This window comes from Pholcus phalangioides, unplaced genomic scaffold, assembly GCF_987345545.1.
Source record: "Pholcus phalangioides strain wild (caught in Gottingen) unplaced genomic scaffold, Ppha-v1.0 ptg000017l_1, whole genome shotgun sequence".
NCBI classification, from domain to species: domain Eukaryota; kingdom Metazoa; phylum Arthropoda; class Arachnida; order Araneae; family Pholcidae; genus Pholcus; species Pholcus phalangioides.
The window spans coordinates 67,072,502-67,095,329 of record NW_028301610.1 but is presented as its reverse complement, the minus strand read 5'-3'; the positions used below and the strand labels follow the sequence as shown (position 1 = coordinate 67,095,329).

The 22,828-nt window shown below is 36.8% G+C and overlaps 1 protein-coding gene across 2 annotated transcripts in view; it reads left to right on the top strand.

Annotated features, from left to right (window-relative positions):
• The first annotated feature begins 2,612 nt into the window (after window positions 1-2,612).
• The window catches only part of LOC149074664 (uncharacterized), a 151,226-nt gene continuing 131,010 nt past the window's right edge, over window positions 2,613-22,828 (top strand). For both annotated transcript variants that reach the window (XM_089247100.1, XM_089247101.1), the window contains exon 1: window positions 2,613-3,018. In XM_089247100.1, coding sequence (XP_089103226.1) covers window positions 2,995-3,018 — 24 coding nt within the window. In that variant the 5' untranslated portion in view covers window positions 2,613-2,994. The remainder of the gene's footprint in view (window positions 3,019-22,828) is intronic.

Sequence of the window (22,828 nt, the reverse complement as noted above, 5' to 3'; positions counted from 1 at the left end):
CGACATAGTGAATAATTTTTACGGGAATTAAATATCGGTAGTGCTGCCATCTAGTATCGTCATCAACGTGGGTCACGTGATCGACCATCTTGAGAAAATTTTTAAAAATTTATTTAAAAAAAGATTTGTGGAAAATAATTGAAAAACAGTAGATATGGTTCACAATATTCGCCCTTTTCACCAATAACTCCGTGGACAATCGTCGATCATAGGCACATCAAAATTAGGAGCGACGTTTTTTGATACAATTCCTTAAACGTTCTACGTTTTATTATTTTTATATACTTATTTCATAAGGCAGCTGGCTAGCAAGTCTATTTGGTTCAGTGGTTAGCACACTAACCTGGAGGACGGAAGACTTTATCAGTTGTCATAGGTTCGAATCCCGATAGGGTACTGAAATAGTTATTTTCCAAATAAATAAGACCAACTGCCATTTTGAAAATAAACACGGTCTACAGGTAGTCAGGTGCGAGATCCTGAAAATATATCGGACAGGTAATCTGGTGCGAAATCCGGCTAAAAAAGGAAGTCGGTCAAAAACGCGCGCCGCCCTTAGGTGGGTGTGTAAGGTGCTGTCGCAGCAGGCTCCACAGTTTGGGGCACTTACGGTAATGATAATTTCTTTCCTAAATTCTTAATTTCTATTAATTATTGAATTATTTCTTTCATAAATTCTCAGTTTTCATCCATTCTAGATTCTTGAATTTCTACCAGTTTCTGCATTTTCATTTGGGAAGAAATAATTCTGGAAATCTGCATTTTCGTTGGAATTATTTCTTTAAATTTTGAATTAGCATGAATTCTCGAATTCTGAATTTTAATCACACAGTTCTGGAATTCTTGTCATCAATTCTGGGGAATTCCCAATTTTCAACAATTGTAGAATAATTTCTTTTATTTATTCTGAATTTTCATCAGTCATGGAATTATTTCTTTCATTTATTCTGAATTTTCATCGATTCTGGAATTATCTCTTATCAATTTAAAATTTTCTTCAATTCGAAATTTTCATTTATTTATTTTTTTTGTTAATTTGAATTTAATTGTCTATATTTTTTGCATGGATATTTTTTCAGCATTTCACTATATTTTGTAATAACGTATGCGTTTTTGGATGCCGATTTCCCCCTCCCGCAGAATACATATACTAATTAAAATCGCGGCTGGAGCCCCGAAATTATTAAGACACCTCTGGCCCCACTGTTATTTTCGCAACGCGTCTGGTAAGGGCGGCCCTGTCTGGGTCTATCTATTTGGTAAACGCAGAGTCTTAGGGAGTGTACGACAGGTGCGGTTTCACCGAGCCGCCCAGTTTGGAGGGCCCCGACACTTACGATAATAGAAGGGGGAGTGAAAAAATATACGTATTATCAAATACATTTTTTGTAGTAAACAAAGTGTCTGACCTACAACCAAAGCTGTATTAAACTTTGATACAGCTTTACCTACAACTGATTTGATTCTGGAATTTTCATGAATTCTGGAATTATTTCTTTCATCGATTTTGAATTATTTCTTTCATGAATTTTGAATTATTCCTTTCATCAATTCTGAATTATTTGTTTAATCGATTCTGGAATAATTTCTTTAATGAATTTGGAATTATTTATTTAATTAATTCTGGAACTATTTATTTAATTAATTCTGGAACTATTTATTTAATTAATTCTGGAACTATTTCTTTCATTAATTCTGCGATTTTATCTCTTGTTAATTCTGAATTTTCATCAATTCTGTGATTTTATCTCTTGTTAATTCTGAATTTTCATCAATTCTGTGATTTTATTTCTTTTTAATTCTGAATTTTCTTCATCTCTCATTATCTCTCATTAATTCTGAATTTTCACCCATTCTGTGATTTTTCTCTCATTAATTCTGAATTTTCACCCATTCTGCGATTTTTCTCTCATTAATTCTGAATTTTCATCAATTCTGGGGTTTTTTCTCATCAGCTCTGATTAAATTTCTCATTAATTGTGATTTTATCTGTCGTTAATTCCGAATTTTCGTCTCTCTTTCTCTCAATTCTTGGGTTTTTTCTTTCATCAGTTCTGGGATTTTTTTCTTTTTCATTGAATCTGAATTTGTATTGGCGAGTAGATATTTTTCACCATTCCTATGTATTCTGTGCTAGCCGATTCCTCTCCCCCACAATAAAATATAAAATCGGGTCCGAGGGGGACCCGAAACTACTTTCGCATCGGGCCCCACGTCTGATAAGGGCGGCCCTGGATAAACGCCATTTTCTATAAGATACGGTTATGGGGGATGCGGAAGTGTGTCGTAATTACAGGAAAATGATTTTCGTTTTCAGTTTGAAATAATATGTACGAAAAAGAGATGAATATTAAATGCTCGCTCAGAGTTCTTGTCTCTTCTATTTATTACCTGCTCAACACGCCATTCCAAAAATTCGAAGAAAATTTAAAAACACACTAAAAAAAAAAAGAGAACTCCTCCCCTCCACCACCAACGTCACGATCAGACATTGGCCGGCGATGACATCATCGTCCCGCTCGCGCCCTTCTTAAATCTGATTGGCTGGTGATGACATCATGTTTTTAATTTTAGGTCCGTGACGTAATCACTGGTGCTGCTGTAGTATAGAAGGCAACACACACACACACACCGTTGCTCTTTTTCTTTTCCCTTGTCTTCTCGATTTTATTATATTGTTATTTTTTATTTATATTTATTCCTTTCTTTTTTTTCTTTTTTATTAAAGCTCGAAAATAAGGGGAAAAGACGTGGTTAATGATTGGACTGGACTCGATACCCTTCTCCCTCATGAAATGGGTACAGTGTGTACAACAGTGAAAGGAAAAAAAGAAGTGTGTGTTGTCCTGGTATCCACTCCCACCCTTAACTGAATGACCTTGCCCAAGCTGTGTGTGTGAATCAGGTGTGTGTGTATCCAGTGCAGCTCGTTGTTGTGTATTGGAATGGGTTCCGGAATTCGCCGCAGAGAGAGACACACACACACTCTCGAAAATGCCTACGCTTTTGATGGCGAAGGTGAGTTTATCATAATTACGCTCTATAATTTACAGTCTCCACTGAAAATTTTATATCGATATTGGAATCGATAATTACTTATTTCTGGAATAATGTCGAATCAAAAATGACTGTCGAAAATATTTGGAGTTTATTATAGTGATTTTACATCATTTATAGGAAAATATTATTCACAAAAAACACATCGAAAAGTTCTTTTTTATAAAAATGGATGTAGATGCGTGCTGTTATCATATTTTTAATTGAAACAATACACGAAAACGGCAATATCATTTATTAGAGTGGATTTTTTAAATTAAATTCAATGGTCAATTGTATGGGTAAAACATACAGTATCTAAATTTTTTTACGTTATCTATAAATAGAAAATCTTGTTTATCTTTAATTTAAAGTTTAATAGCTTTTACTTTGAGTTTTATTCCCAATTCGGTGCAATCTTACAATTCTCTGAACACGTAAAATTTCAGCGGCTCTCGAAAAATGACACTGACAAGGAATCAACACTTTCTAGATGAAAAAATATTGTACGTATATAGCTGTATTTTTTTTTAATACTGAAGTGACAGTAAAAGATATACTTTCTAAAATATCTAAAAAAAATTGAGAAAAGAAACTTGTATATTTAAATATACACTAAACCAGCGGGTCCCAACCGGTACTTCGTGTGCACTTCCCAGACGCTTCGTGGCCACTCGTAGAAAATAAAATAAATCAGTAAATTTGATAAATAATTAAAAGAGAGGAGCCTTCGGGGCTCTACCATAGAAATTATAAACTAAAAAGAGCTCTACGAGTCGATAAAGGTTGAGAACCGCTGCACTAGACCATAGAGGGTTAATATGCTTCGTCCAATGTGAAAATATGAATACTTACGTTTTTTTGTGGTCGACGTAAACATTTTAGTTGGAAAACCGTCGCACAAATCAAAATTCGCATTTAAATCTCATTAATTATATTAATATTTCCACTGAAATGGAGTTTTTCGTTGAAAAAGAAACACTTGAAAAACAAGGGATATTTCGAGTTGTAATTAATTAATTGACTGACCAAACGACTGTGCTCCTAAAATCAGGCGACAGTTCCTTCGTCGGTTTGAACTCTTATACGAATTTTCTGTGGAAGCACATGAAATTTATTCGGATTTGAAAAATTGATGTTTACCGGGATACAAAAATAATTGATAAAATTGTTTTTCATCTATTTTTGTTTTTATTCAGATCGGGATTATCATTGAATGTTGGGTGTTATATTTTTTTGTTTATTTTCAAAATATTTATGTTTATCATACTCATCGCGAATTGTGTGAATTGAACGTCGATTCATGTCTGAATATTTTTGACAAAATCGAAATCTCGTGATAGTTACGAATCTGGTAAAACGATGGGAATTTCAAATAAGTAATTAATACAATAAAACTTTTCCGAAAATCGGTTTTAAGGAAAGATCCATAGATATTTATCTCCCACTTTCGTCGAAATTAGTCACGTGACATATTTTTTGGGAACGAAAAATAGTTCATAGAAAATACATCACGAAGTAGAAATCTTTTTCCTTCCCAATAAAAAGAATGAACGTACAGGCTAATTTCTCATCTTAGAATTAATTCGGGTAATAGCCCATGTGTAAGCGGTAATTGACAAACATCATATAAACTCTGATCATTAAACAAAATTTCTCTAAAAAATTTACTTCTGGAAATTAATTAGATGTGTTTAATTGAACATGATAAACGCATTATATATTCTATGTGCATATGAAAGCATTATGCACATAGAAAGATTTTCAGGTCAGTAATTTATCATTTTTATAATTTCACTGATTTCTTATTTATTAGCCGTCTTGCCCGGGGCAAGGCGAATATTTCCACGCATTACTGTATATACAATTTAAATGGCTACGTTATTATCGCGTTCTATATACATAGCGGATAAAATATCCCACGATTTTGTACAAAAAAATTCAAGAACCACCAGTGGCTGGAGCATTAATTTTAATGGTACTGCATTTCTAAGATAAATAGAGCTACTTCGAATTGATTTTGCAAGGTTTAGTATTAAAAGAAAAAAAAGGTGTGACATTGCAATAGAAATTAATATTTGATATTGAAATAAAAAATAATGTTTGATATTGAAATAAAAATTAATATTTGATATTTAGAATATAAGTGATGTTTAATATTAGAACGAAAATCAGCAGTTTTTATCAAGGTTCTAATGTCATTGCATTCAATGTTCTTTGTTCATCCTTCACTGCTGTATAGGCCTGTGTTTCCCAACAGTGTATCTCAACGGCGCCGACTCATACAATCGGGAACCAGCGTGCACTATGTTCGTACCCTTAGACAGACACTGTGTAATACGGAAACCTGTCGAACGAAATCAAAAGATAGCCCCACCGATGATTTGTGTTTTCATGTGCTACCTTTATAAAATTGAAAAATGTTCAAAATGGAATAATATTTCAGTCTCTTGACGTTTCATTTTGTACAGGTGTCATTGTATTTATTTGGTTATTACCTAATAACACTGTTTCCTAGAAGTGCACACACCAAAATATTGATACAAATAGTATATTTGCATATATCAAAACCTAAATCAACAACCAAATATTGATATTTTTATAATTGAACTTGGTGTTATTCCCATCTTAGTTTAGACTTGTATTTATATAAGGCTTTAACAAAACACAAACACACGCATAAAAAAAACACATTCCAACATATTTTTTCTCCGTTTCTCTAACATTACGCATATTGAGTCTTCCGACTCGATTTTTGCGATTAAATAATAGAAATTCATTTACAATAGAACAATACAGTTATAAAAAGGGATGGAGGAAGCAGGGCCCGACTTTAGAAGGAGCGCAAAATGCGATTGTACCGGAACTTTAACTATTAGGGGCCGTAAAACTATATTTTAACACAATTATTACGTATTACATTTCGACCATAACTGCTTAACAAAGCCAAAACTTGAAATTTTATCAATCTATAGATGGATCATACAAAAAGTAAGCGCCTCACGCCTTTTGACAAGCGCATTTATGAATACGAAGCCATGACCCCCCCCCCCCCCCACATCCTTGAGGGGGGGGCGGCTTGATTTTTGATAGAATGCCAGACTCATATTTTTTGTGTGCTAGCTACTTATATTGCATTGATTGTCATAAATGTTTGACGTTTTTGCTCCCACCCCAGTCTAGAGCCCTATCAGCTATGTGAGAGCCATGCCCCTAGCGGTACCATGAGCCCTCGGGCAGAGAGATTCTTTCAGGGGATCCTACCAAGCTTTAATCACCAGCCACCTCGATTCAAAATCTTATATGAAGTGTTTTCATTTTCATTTCATACCGTGCACCGCTCAGGCTCTATCGACCATTGTCAATTTTAGCCATTGCCCCGGATGAGGGAGCTGGACGTGTTGGGTACTTTATTATGCATATAAAATACAGTACATGAATATAAACACATTATTAAAAAAAAGAAAGGTATATACATATTTAAAAATTTCTATTATACAAAATTTATGTCAATGAGCTCTTATAATGTCTTTGTAGCTCTAGCGAGCCCTTTATTGTTTTCTGTGGCCAGGCGTCAGGTCCTGGAACACGTCTTCCCTCTTTGACTTTTTGGCTCTGGTGAGCCCTCCGGCGTGGCCCACGTCTTCCATCTTCGGCTTATTGGCTCGGGTGAGCCTTCAACCGTGGCTAGGCCATGTCCTGGACCACGCCTTCCCTCTATATGAAGTGTACAAATTATTTTGTTTTTCATATGGTTTCGTTAACACAAGAGGCCCTTATCCACCTTTCTATCTGGTAGGCCCATACATTAAGATGGCTCTGCATGCAGGACATCCACCAGGACTGTATTATAAGCCCATAGTCCCTCGGGCAAAATTATATTCTGGGCCCCTAATCAGCTGAAAGCACCTGCTTATAAATTTCTATGGTTTCTCTCGAAAATCATAGCACCAAATCTGATTATAGGGGCAGCTGAGTGGACGATGATGGTGACCATGGTCCACTTCTTCCGTTCGTGGGCGTTTCCAAGTAGACCTTTGACCGATGGCCACTACAGGAGCTGCTTATTTCCCTTCCCTTTCGAGCATGAGCGGAAAATGAGGAAGAGAGAGGTGTGAATCACACAGTATGAACAGCACCCATATTTGAAATAATTTTAAAAACTCATCAAAGTCTGAAGGGAAGTTTGCTCGTCAAGGGCTTTTGATGGACCTTCAAACCAAAACTTCTATTGGGTCCCCTAAATTCATTTCGGTAGATTCATATAGAAAGGGAAAATAATTTAATCCCAAACCTCTAGGCTAGACCCTTACCCTTTTAACAACTCTTGTATGGTGGGGGTGGCATGCACATACATACTATAGAACGTCGTAAAACTGTTTTGGCATTAGACCGCAAAATGATCAAGTCTGAGGGAAGAGTATACTGTATGATAGCATATTTTTACTTCAATCCCACGATATATTTTCCTTGCTGTGATTTATGATGGCATATGCTTCTTCACTATCCGTCTAGACCGGAAAAGCCACGTGTGTCTTTTCATACGGAAATCTTACTTTTAGTTTTTAGAATTACAAAACGCGCAAAACACGAGGGGGGGGGGGACGGCATGATACAGCAACGTACAATGTCAGTTTTAGACACAACAAACCACATACCCTTTAGATCTGTTCCAAAAAAAAAGTAACACCTCCTCTCAGCTATTCATTCTCTTCCCAAAGTAAACATGTGCTAGTCTTGACTTTTACCACTCTACCAGGATGTACTACACAACATAGTATATATACACAACACTCTATATCTTTTTTAAGCATCCAGACACTGAAGAAAAATAAGCCTCATGCTAAAGTAGAAGATTTATGTCTCAAAATGACACTCGTCCAAACAGCTGCTGACTTATGCAAGATATCTTAGTATTGACTAAATACAATCATGTGTTTACAGAAAATTTATGTACAGAATATTATAAAATATATATAATAAAATACTGTATATAATATATATAACGTACAGAATGTAAAATGGACTGATAATGAATTGGTCACTACTGGCTTTTCTGGAATATTAGCTAAATTATTGATGCATGCACATTGATGTATGTATATTCAAATGAAGAAAACAGTGGAGCGTCTGTTTGCAATACCAGTCTTCCTGTTTTGTAGCATCTCGTCTGAATGATGAATGAACGATAGAACTTTGCCACTGGACTTATTCCGTTGCCGAAATCTCTTCCAGCCTAGCTTCGTGGCAGAGTCCGGAACACTTTATTTTGTGTCACAAATAAATAAATAAAAACATACAAAATTTGTAGCATCTTGTCTGTAATGTATACAGAATTGTATGTAAAAACTTTTAATGTGTCCCATTCTATAACCATCACATGCATTTGATGAAGGAAGTTTTTTGGAAGAAAATAACTGAATGATCCTACTACTATAATTATCATTCTAATAATCATGTGATATCGCTTTCTGATTTATTTGATTCTCAAACATATAAATGGTCTGTCAGTCACTGACCGCAAACAATTTTTTTACTGTGAGAAGTGAAACAAAGTAATAAGCCAGAAATTCTCGGCAACACATTTTCAGGACTTGCTTGATGCCGTACGAGCTCGAACGTGAAATCGAAAGCTATTATTTGTTATTTGAATCGTTTCCATCAAGAACTTGTTTTGCCCATCAATAACTTTACATAGTAAATTAGGTGGGCTGGCGAAAACTTGTTCGGTATCGCTGCTGATAAAACTTTCGTTTTCACTTATGTCAGCTTCGAAGAATTCGCCCGAACCTTGCTTTGTGTTTTTAAATTTATAAGCAATACCTATTGTTGGAGCCACAATTTTCTGACTTAATTTTTGATATAAAATTGATGTACCAAAATGCTCATGGTGATCTGTAACACCACACATCTGTAAAAAACACAATTTTTTTTTTGTCCTTCAACAGTCCTGTGTCCCCTTAACCTGGAGGTATGGAGAATTCTGGGTCTTGAAGAATACAAACTGACTGCGGTTAATGAGGAAGGCTTCCACCCATTTAAGCAGCTGAATAAATACATGGTCTAAGGCTTTTAGAGTTTAAGTAGAAACTTATTATGGGGCACCCTGTAAAAAGCTTTAGAAAAATTCAAGAAAATTATATGGTTGCAGGTTTTGTCAATATTGCTAGATAAATAGTGTATGAAAAAGCTGATTGGGTGGGTACAGATAATGGTGATCTAAAGCCGTGCTGGTTAGGGAAAAAATGTTTATCGAATCAAGGGGTGTGAGCGGATTTGTTTGGCAACTATGTGTTAAAAAGCTTGCAGCATGTACAGGTGATTTCGACTAGTTTGAAATTAAGGGGATGCGAAAGAGAACCTGATTTATGAATGGGTATTATTTTATTAATTTTCCAGTCAAAATGGCAAATTATATGCATTTAATAAGACGTTGAAAATAATTAGTAGATACATATCAAGAAATTTCATCTGCGCAAAATTTGAGAACATGATTTTGGATTGCATAGAGATCAGTAGAATAAGATTTCAATTTTTTTAAAAGATTCATTTTAAAATGATCAAAAATGATTAAATGATCAAATAAAAGATTCAAAAGGCCTACTTTAGAGAAGAAAACAGGACTGGAGTTGTATAATGAACCAAAAAAGGAGTATTGAGAGAGAGTTAGGTCAGAGTAAAAAACAGGAGAAAGCCCGATTAAACTCTGGCGATATGAAGGTGGGAAGTTAGGTCAGTGTTAGCAATTTTAAGAGATGAAAGACCGGCTGATTTTGTGTGTGTGGCCGAAGAAAATTCCAAAATTTTTTGGACTAATTCTCTCACAGATAATTAGACAAGGATTTAGTTTAAATATAGGGTGATTCAAAACTCAACGTACAAACTTAGGGAAGGTAGAAAACACAAAAACAAAACAGAATCACATAGGAATGTATGACCGGAAACCCCAACCTGATCAGCTCTAGGATAAACGAAGATGCAGAAATGACAAACCAATAATGGATGGAAAAACTCTTTATTTAGCTGTACTTTACACACCATAATTTATACACGAGGACAGTACGTGTACACGTTAAGTTTCACAACAAGCGCTCAAAGTTTTTACCATCCACAGCTATGCACGCTTCACAACGGCGACGCATTGATTGTCCAACCCTTTCAAAAATACCCGGCATTTCGTGGACGTTTGAAGTTGCGACAGAGATTCTTGCGACGCGGATAGTAAGAACTTTGAGCACTTGTTGTGAAACTTAACGTGCACACGTACTGTCCTCGTGTATAAATTATAGTGTGTAAGTATCGCTAAATAAATAGTTTTCCATCCATTATCGGCTTGTCAATTCTGCATCTTCGTTTATTCTCCAGCTGATCGGGATGAGGTTTCCGGTCATACATTTCTATGTGATTCTGTTTTGTTTTTGTGTTTTCTACCTCCCCTGAAAGTTTGTACGTTGAGTTTTGAATCACCCTATATATAAAGGTAATTTTTTTTTTTTTTTTGGTGAAAGATGAGGTCTTTAAGATTACGTGTAGATTCTGAGATCTTATTTCTGAGAGAAGGGGAGTTATTGAATTTGAGGTTTTTTTGGAGGGGGAGACATTTTTCCGAATTTTCCGTTTCAGGTGGATGACATCTCGGTTGATCCAGGGGCTAAAGAAACGGCAAAGTCGGCTTTGTTAAAATTGAGTTTTGCTACGAGTTTAAAGGAAGAGTGTGTGTGATGGAGGGAAAAATTTCTAAAAGGAGTTTTATGATCGGAAATGCCATCAAAAACTGAGAAATCAGGAACCGGGATTTTATTGGAAACAGCAATTTTTTGATCTTCATTGATTTTGAAAATTGATTCAACTGCGACAAAATATTGAAGATCCGAAGCGAGTAAGTAGAAGGAAAATATTGCAATAGGAATGGTTGGAGTAACGCCATTCGGCATCGACGATTTCAAAATTGGAGTCCAAAGGAATTGCAAGAAGAGGGATGGAGCTATTAAAGACAAGGGAAACGCCCCATGGGTATTGCTATCTTTACGCAAGGCAAGGTAATTAGATGGTAAGAATTCGGAATTGCTGATATTGCTGTTCAGCCAAGTTTCGTGACAGCAAGAAAATTGGGATTAGGAACTAACAAGTTGGATTCGAAGGATTGAATTTTATTTATTTTGCTTCTTGTATCAATAGTTCTAATTTCGAAGAGATTTTTTTTTTGAGGTGCTACATGATAACTTGAGGGAACGCAGTGCGTAGGGTGGGGCCTGAAGGGGATGGTGGAAGAAGATGAGGGGAGGGTGGTAATAGAATGAGATTGAGAAAACAGGATAATGTCATTAGTGTTGGGATCCCAAATGTATTTAGTACTGTTGATAAGGGCAAAGTTATTAAATTATTTAACTTTCATACTGGAATAACACGGAATTTCTGCGAAGTTCTGCAAATCTGTCCACGTGGTCGGTGTGTTTTAGATGAGAAATCCTCGGAGATTGAAATACGAATATTTTTTAATTTAAAGGCGCTTTTAAGAATTTTGGTTTTAACTTTGAACTTATTGAATTTAATTATTGTGAGACTGGTAGACGTTTTACAGCCAGTTCTGTGGCAACTGAACTGCGTCGGAAGGTGAAATTTCGATGTCTAATACATCGAAGCATTTGATTATTTTTGATTCAAGAGTCGAGGTAATTTCAAAGTCCGATGCTTCCTCTGGGATGCCACGAAAATTAAGTTGGCACTGCGGGAGAGGTTCTCTAGGTCGATCACTATGGAGACAGGGGAAGAGAAAAATTCAGAGATGTCTAATTAGAAAGGTCGGATACCTTGTTTTGGAGATCTTTGATGATTTGTCCTTGGCCACACTTGATGGCTGAGATAAACCGTTGAGGTAAACAGTTTAGTTGAATACTGAAGGAATCCTGTTTTTGAGTGAGAAGAGTTAATTAATTGAGAAAACAATTTTTGATTACCTTGTATGTTGCGAAGGATGAAAGAATAAGAAGAAGAATTATCAGGTGATTTTTTTCAAGAATTATAAGGTTCTTCATATCGGTGGCATACAATTTGCATTAAGTGAATTGAATGCCTCCTTAGAAATGTCTCTCTCTCAAAATACTTTTTGTATACAGGGTCATTCATGTTAGAGCCTAGTTTCGTGTCGCCAAACTTTTCATTCCATCACCCCCTTCTTTAGAAAATTTTCTCTCTCATCACTCCCCAACTCAAGTGAACTCATAGGATTCTATTTGGTTTTCAAGCTCAATCCATGTAGTTTCGATATTACTACTTTATACGTTACTCTCTGGCAAACATTTCATGTAAATCAAAACGCCACCCTCTTTCCTACCAGATCTATTTCTGAAAAAGGTACCGTAGCCAGAGATGTGTAAGAAGGATTCATTCACATCATTTGCTTAAGATTCTGTAATGGCTATAAGATTTAGTCTCCACAGCAATTATAGTTTCTAAAAAGTCTCTTACAGGGACGGGCTTAAGTATTTTGCGGCCAGGTGCGAAAAAAAATTGCGGCCCCTCTGAACAGAGGTTTTTCAATACCCCAGGGTGTCCATGTATACTCTGGTGCCCGAGAATGACAGTAAAACTCCTTCGTAGTCATATAAAAATTCCATTTGGCAATAAATATGGACAAAAGTGTCCGCTTTCCAGTGAAAAAATTGCAAGTGCTTCCCCAGGCACTCGAAAATTTGGGGCTCTCCGGGCTAGAAAACCGATTATCTCATAAAACCTTAGAGGTTCTCTATCTTGGACTGAATTTTAAGCTATTGCTTTGCTAAGAAGTTGAAGTCAAAATGTAATAAAAACATTTTTATCCCCTTTTGCGACCCCAAAAATTTAGCGGCCCGGTGCGATAGCACCCTTCGCACCTGCCTAAGTCCGGCCCTGGTCTCTTATTACCCATACTTTTGGCGTTTATTAGACCACATTTTAATTTTCCCTGTGATTTAGTGTCAATCGAGGAGCAGTCCAAGTCAGAGTTGAGTAATTCCCCATCTCAGCTGTTATGAGAGAACAACAAAATATTAAATTCACATAGGCCAAATAAAATAACATATTTTCAAGTTAGCGTAACATAGTTTCAATTAACGGTGAATTGTGTTTGAGATATTTTACTTGTCCTTGTAAGGTAGAGAAATATTTGTATATATATGACCAGGTAAGATACTGGTATTCATTCCCTGTTCCAGACTCTGCCACGAAGCTGGGCTGGAAGAGATCTCGGCAACGGGATAAGTCCAGTGGCAAAATTCTGGCGTTCATTCATTCATCGTATTCATTCTCTCTCATACAGATTTCCGTATTTTTTTCTTACTCAATCAGGAAAAGTTCACGAAATGTATAAAACTTTAAGAAACTAATATCAATTAAGCCGTGACATATTTGAATTTGAAGAAATATAAGGTCAAATCACATGATTTTTTTGGATGTTTTTAAATTTTCAGAAAGTTCTTGCAAAATGCTTACAAGAGTGGATCACCAATTCACCAAGTTCGGACGAACAGTACTACCCGAATAAGCTTTGTTCCCTTCAAGTATTAAGTGTTGATAACACACACACAACGGTCTTCCTTTTCACCCGAAAAAAAAAAATTTCCATCCAAAGCTATCATAATACGATATCGACAAAATGTGATTCATCAATGAAGATAAGAGCTCAGTCATCTTTACACATTTAATGTCTGCAATATCAAAATGTCTTCTATAGACAAACTGTTAGAGATAAACAGTGAGAGAAAGATAAATGATTCTCTCTTGACATACACTGAAGAGCCAAAAAAACTGGTACACCTGCCTAATATCGTGTAGGGCACCCGCGAGCCCACAGAAGTGCCGCAACACGACGTGGCATGGACCCGACTAATGTCTGAAGTAGTGCTGGAGGTAATTGAATGTAGGTGCCATGAATCCTGCAGGGCTGTCCATAAATCCGTAGGAGTAAGAGGGGGTGGAGATCTCTTCTGAACAGCACGTTGCAAGGCATCCCAGATATGTTCAATAATGTTTATGTCTGGGGATTTAGGTGGCCAGCGGACGTGTGGGGTGTCGCATTGTCCTGCTGAAATTGTCCAAGTCCGTCGGAATGCACAATGGACATGAATGGATGCAGGTGATCAGACAGGATGCTTACGTACCTGTTACCTGTCAGAAACGTATCAGGGGTCCCATATCACGCCAACTGCACACGCCCCATACCATCACAGAGCCTCCACCAGCTTGAACAGTCCCTGTTGATATGTAGGGTCCAAGGATTCATGAGGTTGTCTCCATACCCGTACACGTCCATCAGCTCGAAGCAATTGGAACCGACACTCGTCAGACCAGGCAACGTGTTTCCAGTCCTCAACAGTCCAATGTCGGTGTTGTCGTGCCCAGGCGAGGCGTAAAGCTTTGTGTCGTGCAGTCATCAAGGGTACACGAGTGGGCCTTCGGCTCCGAAAGCCCATATCGATGATGTTTCGTTCAATGGTTCGCACGCTGACACTTGTTGATGGCCCAGCATTGAAATCTGCAGCAATTTGCGGAAGGGTTGCACGTCTGTGACGTTTAATGATTCTCGTCAGTCGTCGTTGGTCCCGTTCTTGCATTTTTATTATTATTGCAAATCTATTATTTTTCCGGCCGCAGCGATGTCGTAAATTTAATTTTTTACCGGATTCCCGATATTCAAGGTACACTCGTGAAATGGTCGTACGTGAAAATCCAAATTTCATCACTACCTCGGAGATGCTATGTTCCATCACTCGTGCGCCGACTATAACACCACGTTCAAACTCACTTAAATCTCGATAACCTGCCATTATAGCAGCTGTAACCGATCTAATAAATATGCCAGACACTTGTTGTGTTATATAGGCGTTGCCGACCGCAGCGCCGTACTCTGATTGGTTCCATATCTCTTTATTTGCATACGCATGCCTCTACCAGTTTTTTTGGCTCTTCAGTTTATAAGCTATGTTACAAAATCTGCGATAAGCGGTTTGCACATTCATACACTTTCAATAATATAGCTACAAAAATACATTCAAACCCGTATGCATATTTTTTATACTATTGTCTATGTACTAAATATACGTCATTAGTGTTATTGAAGTGTTTTTTTTTGTCACTCAATACTCCGATACGTGGCAATTTATGGCCGTTTTACATCTAAACAGAGTAAGGGGGACATTGTCGGACTTTATTTTTTTAAATAAAGGTAACAAATACATATGAAAAATAAGCAAATGAACAAAATAGAAAAATTGTGTTCTTGTGATTAAAACAAAAACTCATGAAAAAGTGAAAACACGTTCTATTCGAATGTGAACTGAAAATCAGTTCATGAACTGGCAACACTCGGGGAAAAAAGTGTTCAATCACTGTTTCAAAACAATATTTTGACTCGAAATTTGTAGATGAAATAATGTTTGTGCAGTTGCAAGGAATACTAGGTAACATATAAAAAATTAATGCAGGTTTTTATATTATAACTTTTTCGGAAGCGTAAAGAGATGGTTCCCGAAGGTATATTTTCTGTTCTCAAAAAGCTGATAATGGGACAGGACGGATTTGATACCTTTGTTGAAAGGAGAAGTTTCAGGATTGTTTAGCTATGCACGGTGAGCTTTCTTTGGAAAAAATTTCAAATTACTGCTATGAAAATTTGCAGCTATGAAAGACGCTTTGTCGTCTTGCAATGTAAAGTTAGTTGAATCCCAAAACTATTTGTAGCCACAAAAAATCGAAACAAGTTTCTTTTCGAAATCACCGTTTGCTTCGTGACATTTTTTAAATGATCATTGCGATGTATCGGGCATTTTTAATTTGACATTTTAAATATGCCATTGGTAATCTATCATACATTATAATTTCCACATTTTACACATCCTTGATTTTATATTCTACAGCCATTTTATTTTTTCTTAGTATGCGTTTGTTGTTAACTTTTTTAAGCTCACTATATTGTCGGGAGTGTTGTGTGCTTTTATCACTGTGAAATTACGATCGCTACGTCGAACCCACCTTACCGTATGCCTATATAGGCGGGACGGCAGAACATATAGACATGCGTTTGTGTTCTAGTCCTTTTATTATTTTTAGCTGGTCATTGGTTTGGTGCAGCATAACCAGACTGGTCTTTGCGCCACAAAAAATGTTAATCCAATCCAAAAAAGTTTCTATAATAACCAGATTTTGAGATCACAGTACGCTTCACGCTGCATATTTTTCTTAATCTGTTGGCTGTCATGCATGTCCAAAAGTTTAACGAATGATAAACCAAACATTAGTTGTTTTTCTTATCAATGCACTTATCATTAAGCTGTTCTCTTGTTCTTCTCCAAACGAATTCATCGTAGCCGTTTCCAGTTTCTAAGCAGTTTCTTGACTCATTATTATAAAGTAAGTTGAGACATCTTTTCCCAGTCATCCATTTTACTGCTGACGTGATTTTTTTTAAACCATTGCAACCGAGACTTCGTCTGCTGCCAATTTGAACGAGGTTTAGGTATTGATTTGCAGTACCTAAATCTCTCTTCTTGGGAAAGTTTGGGTAAAGTACGGTTTCAGAGACACACCGTTGTTGTACTTTTTCCTACTCTACATTCAGTTAATTTGGTGGAATGAGTTTTCTATTTTCTCTCATCGTGATTAAAGGTGTAAAACCAACCCGAGGCAAATTCTCAACACCACCAGTGCACCAGTCCTCTGATATTTTTTCTAAAACAAGCTCACTGTACTTTGAGCACAGCTAAACAATCCGGAAACTTCCTTTTGAGAAACTCTTGTCTTCCAATATTGAAATTAAAAAAACCCATTGCGCATTCATTTTTATATCTTGCCTGGTTACCCTGCAACTGCGCACAAACATGATTTCATCTACATATTTCGAGCCAAAATATATATTTTTAAAACAGTGTGACCGAACACATATTTCCCACAAAATGTGCTGGTTGAGTACTTTTTTCCCGGGTTTTGTTAGTTCATAAACTGATTTTCACGGATCACATCGAAATAAATTTATGATATTTTTCATTTATTCCGTATGTAGAATGATTGTTTTCACCAAACATCTTTAATGAGAAAAAAGGGTTTTTTTTTTGTTTTTAGGTTTTAAATGTGCTATTGCTAGTGTTGTCGTACGTGATTGAATACTTTTCGCCATGGGTAGTATAACCTAATTCAGCTGACCATTGACATGCGTTTCAAATCCTTGCTGTGGCATAGAAAGCCATAACATTAAACACAAAACTGCATAGTCGTTGTATTTTTTGATTCAGCAAAAAAAAGGTGTTTAAATGTTAAAATTCAACACTCTTTCACCTATAAAAATCTGTTATTTTTATTTGTAATCTATTATTTTATTATTACCCCATAACACTATAATTTTTGAATGATCCTCGTAAACTTTTACAGTGATAATAGTCAACGGATATCGAAGAAGACAAAATGCAGACACAAAAGATAAGTAAAAATGCTTGTGTAATTGAATTTGCCATAATATCACAAGAGGGTTATAAGTATGATTCTAAGCAAATCTACCGAAGATCCAAATAATATGTTTTTGAGTTGTCTTCATCTGATGTAAATTTTATCAACATCATCGATCTTATTTATCTAGTCGGAATTACGAAACAAAAATCACTGTTTATGCTCTAAAATATCTTTCTATTGGAATGTACTTTTGCCTGACACATACATAAATCTGTTCGTCTGCCATTGTTAAGCTGGAATGAAAAGCACGAGGAGGAGGAAAGAGTCCTTTCCATCTAATCGATTTGAGTGTGAGAGAACCGCCAAAATTACCAAGACACCGTGGAACTTGACGGTTTTTTTCGACTTTTTGGCATATAATGAATGTTTCAAGGCAGTGAAGCGCAATCTTTTTCTATATCCGTCTGAAAATAAACCGTTTGTAGAAAGTTCTCTGTTCTGTGTTAAACGGGATGTGACAAGTTGTTAAGGGCGCTAAATGTCTACCACGGATATTCAAGAAATAGGCGTATAGATAATAAGAGATAAGCGAAGAAAATCTTGTTTGTGATAGGAATGTCACGTTGAATTTTGATACGATAATTTCAGTTTCAGCAGTTTTTCATCATCCTAGGGTTTCATAATAGTGACAGAAATAGTATGACTCATATCATAAGATAAGGTATCGGTTACAAATGTTTTCATTTTCTATTAAATGACGTGTATCTAAAAGGTGAATGGATCAATAAAGTGTATTACGTCGCACAATCGATTTTACTATATAAGCTATACAGGCTGTCCCGAATTGTTTGCGCAGCAGATATCTTTGTAACCGTTGACTTTACACATACTTCCAATTACAAAAAGTTTTCAAATGACGTGCAGTTACTTAAAATCTAAAAATTTATTTTAGGGTCCGTACACATAAGAAAATGACGGAATTAACTTTTTCCAGTCGCAATAAGAACTGCATTACAATAAGCAATACAGCACGTTATGCACTACAGTACGTAATGCATAACAGTACAAATCAACAACCAGCGAAATCAGCAATGCACTGCAATCAGCGAAACATCGCAATAAGCAATTTATCACAATGCGCAATACAGACTGCACCGGACTGCATTATAATAAGCAATACAGCATGCGATGAACTAAAATCAGCATTGTATTGGCAGTGCACCACAATAAGTAATACAGCACAATAGCAATAACCACTGCATTAGATTAAGCAATACACTACAATACGCAATGCATTACAATAAGCAATACAGCACTACACACAATGTACCACAATACGGAACAGTATTTAACAGTTCCCATGTGCTCAAAAAACCAATTAGAAAGTTGTTGCCCTGTCTTTTTTGGTGCCAACAAAAAAATTCCACGTCTCTACGTGCAATATTCACTAAGATACTCAAATTCTAAAAACGGAGAAAAGTTGGGAAAAAACAGCGTTAAATGCGGGTAAAACGGTTTTTCCGTATTTAACGCTGTTTTTTTTTTTTTGCCACTTTTCCTCTGTTTTTTGAATTTAAATATTCCAGTGATTATCAATCATAAAAATGGAATTTTTTTTCTTGGCATCAGAAGAGATAGGACAACAACTTTTTAATCGGGGTTTTTGAGCATGCGGAGACTGTATAAAAAGTTAATTCCTTCATTTTCTTATGTGTATGACCCCAGAAATAAATTTTCAGATTTTAAGTAACTGCACGTCATTTGAAAACTTTTTGTAATTGAAAGTATGTTTGTAAAGTCAAACGGTTACAGAGATATTCGCTGTGCACACAATTTGGAACAGCCTGTATATGGATGCTTAATATAATCACAGTCAGGCCCATATTGGATGGACCATGAATTTTTATTTTAGTACACCGCCAATCGACTGCTTTTACAAGGGGACACCAGTATCGATTGGTGAGGGACAATGCAAGGTTATGGTGTCGCAGGGGACAATGCAAGGTTATGGTGTCGCAGGGAATTTTTCTCCAATAGGGTTGTTAATAAATGGAATAGCTTACCCCCGGAGGTAGTAAATTGTAACACAATTGACACGTTTAAAAAGAAATACGATAAACATGTTGGGGTAAATCGAGAAGCTATCCATTCTTAGAATAAGACAACCATAAGTGTTCTGTATGGGCATTGTATAATATTTTATCATGTGTATATATTGTTTATAATTTTTGTTAATTGGGTTGCTGTATTTTTGAAATATATGACATCCATATTTTTATGGGCATCTTTTTCTCAGCCACCTCGTTAGTCATTTTGCCTGTTGTGGCGTTGTATTTGTATTTAAAGTCTCCCCCCCCCCCCCCCGTGCAACTGCATATGTCGCAAACGTCCTAAATACGGCCCTGGCCATAGTGATCAATTGAGTTTTCCGAGAAACATTTATTTTGTGTTTTACGAGTGCATATGTGGAAAACGATCGCCGCGATTCTTCTCAATGAGAAGAAAGTTCCTGTAAAAGAAACACAAGTGGCGTCTTTCGTTGTACAGCTGCACCTATATAGCAAAAGGAGATGCATCAGCCATTAGGGCAAAGGGCATTTACCTCGTAGCATCTGTATAAACCGAAAGTGGAGTCAGTTCGTTTTGTGTATTGAAGGAACTAAAAAATAGTAACCTACGAATATTTGCAATTACAAAAACAATTAACGTAATCAAGTTTCTTGAATATATATTAGGTTGTTATAATTTAAAGTATCTCTATTCAGAACACTCGCGTGAGAGTGAACTAGTAGGCAAAAACGGCACCGAAGTTGGTCGGTGTGCTTTTCAGACCATGGGAAAGCAATTTTTTCGGGGGGGGGGGCGATTAATTCAAAATCTACTCTATAATATAAAATCACAAACTCGAAAAAGGCCTGTTTCTCAGCAACCGAAATTAGTGACGATTTTATGTTACGGAAATGGGTGACGTTTTTGTGTTACGGAAGTCGGTTACGATTTTGGGTCGAGTTTTCATTTAACTCCTGAGGACATCGGGAACCGCTTGACCTGTAGGGATCAAGTTTTGTGCATGTACCCAGAGGGCGGGGCATTGGACAGATCTCTTTATGGGGAAATTGACAGGTTTCATTTTGAGTCGAGGATGAATACTTGCTTCTCATTGCGCATTGTGCTGCATTGCTTATTGTGGCACTGCAAAAATAATGGTGCGTTACTGATTGCGGTGCATTGCATATTGTAGTGCATCGCGTGCTGTATTGCTCATTGTAATGCCGCGTTTAATGCGCATTGTGGTGCATTGCGTACCATAGTGCTTTGCTTATTGCGATGCATCGCATACTATGCTGCATTGCTTATTTGTGGTGTACAATATTACTGATTACATACATTACTACATTACTGATTGTGATGCTTTACGTGTTGTAGTGCACTGAGTGCTGTATTGCTTATTGTAATGCCGTGCTTATGGATTATTGTGGCTCATTGCGTATTATGGTGCTTTGTTTAGTGCGATGCATCGCATATTATGCGGTATTGCGGTGCATGAGGTATTGTGCTGCATTGCTTATTGTGGTGCACTGTAAATATTGGCCAATTGCGCATTGTTATGCATTACGTATTTTATTGAATCACGTGCCATATTGCTTATTCTAATTCAGTGCTTATTGTGTATTGTAGTTCATTGCGTATTGTGGTGCATTGCCTACGGTGGTGGTGTATTTGTTATTGTGCTGTATTGCCGATGGGGGTAAATTATGCATTGTGTTGTTTTGTTTATTGCGGTGTATTGCGTATTGTGCTTAATGTGGTGCACTGAATATACTGGTGCATTGCTTATTGCGGTGCTTTGAATATGGTGGTGCACTAATTATTGTGCTGTATTGCCTGTGGTGGCGCATTACGTATTGTGCTGTATTGCCGATGGAGGTGCATTAAGTATTGTGCTGTATTGCTTAATGTGGTGCCCTGAATATAGTGGTGCATTGTTTTTTGTGGTGCCCTTAATATAAGGCTGCACTACTTATTGTGCTGCATTGCCTGAAATGGTGCATTGCTTACTGCACCGAGTCGCCGATGGTGTAGCATTGCGTATTATGCAGTATTGCTTATTGTGGCGCATTGCAGCGCATCGCGTGATATATTGCTTACTGTAGTACAGTACTTTTTGCGTATATTATGGCGCTTCGCTTATTGCGATACATCGCGTATTGTGGTGCATTACGTTTTATGCTATATTGCGGGGCACTGTAAATAGTGGTGCATTGCGTAATGCATCGCGTGCTGTATTGCTTATTCTAATGCATTGCTTATTCTAGTGCTTTGCTTATGTGATGCATCGCGTATTGTACTGTATTGCATATAGTTATATGTATTGTGGTGCATCGCGTGCTGTATTGCTTATTGTGGTGCATTGCTGATTGTGGTGCATTGCTGATTGTGGTGCATTGCTGATTGTGGTGCATTGCTGATTGTTATGCATTATAGTGTATCGCGTACTGTATTTCTCATTGCAATGAAGTGTTTATTGCGTATTGTGGCGCATTGCGTATTGGACTGTATTGCTTATTGTGGTGTACTGCAAATAGTTGTGCATCGCTGATTATAGTGCATTGCGGATCATAGTGTATCGCTTGCTGATTGTGTTTCAGTGGTTATGGCGTATTGGGGTATTTATTGCGATGTATAGTGCTTTATTGCGTATTGAGCTGTATTGCTTATTATGGCGTGTATTGCGTATTGTTATGCATTACGTGTTGTAGTGCATCGCGTACTGTATTGCTTATTATAATGCAGTACGTATTGCGTATTGTGGTGTATTGCGTTTTGTGCTACATTGCGTGTTGTACGTACATCGTGTGCCTACTGCTTATTATAATGTGGTGCACTGCAATATAGTGAATGTGGTGTATTGTTATGCATCAATGCAGTATGCCCATTGTATGGTACATTACGTATTGTGGTGCACCGCTGATTGTGTGGCATTGCGTATTGTGGTGCATTGCGTATTGTGGTACACCACTGATTGTGGTGCATTGCGTATTGTGGTGCACCGCTGATTGTGATGCATTGCGTATTGTGGTGCATTGCGTATTGTATGCATTACGTAGTACATCGTGTTCCGTATTGCTTATTATAATGCCGTGTCTACTGCTTATTGTGCTGTAGGCCTTATTGTAGTGTAGTGCACTGCAATATGGTGCATTGCTGATTGTGGTGCATTGCGTATTGTAGTGCATTGCATGCTGTATTGCTTATTATAATGCAGTGCTTATTCCGTATTGTGGTACATTGTGTGTAGTGCTGTATTGCTTATTGTAATGCATTGCGTATTGTAGTGTATTGCTTAATCTAATGCAGTGGTTATTGCTATTGT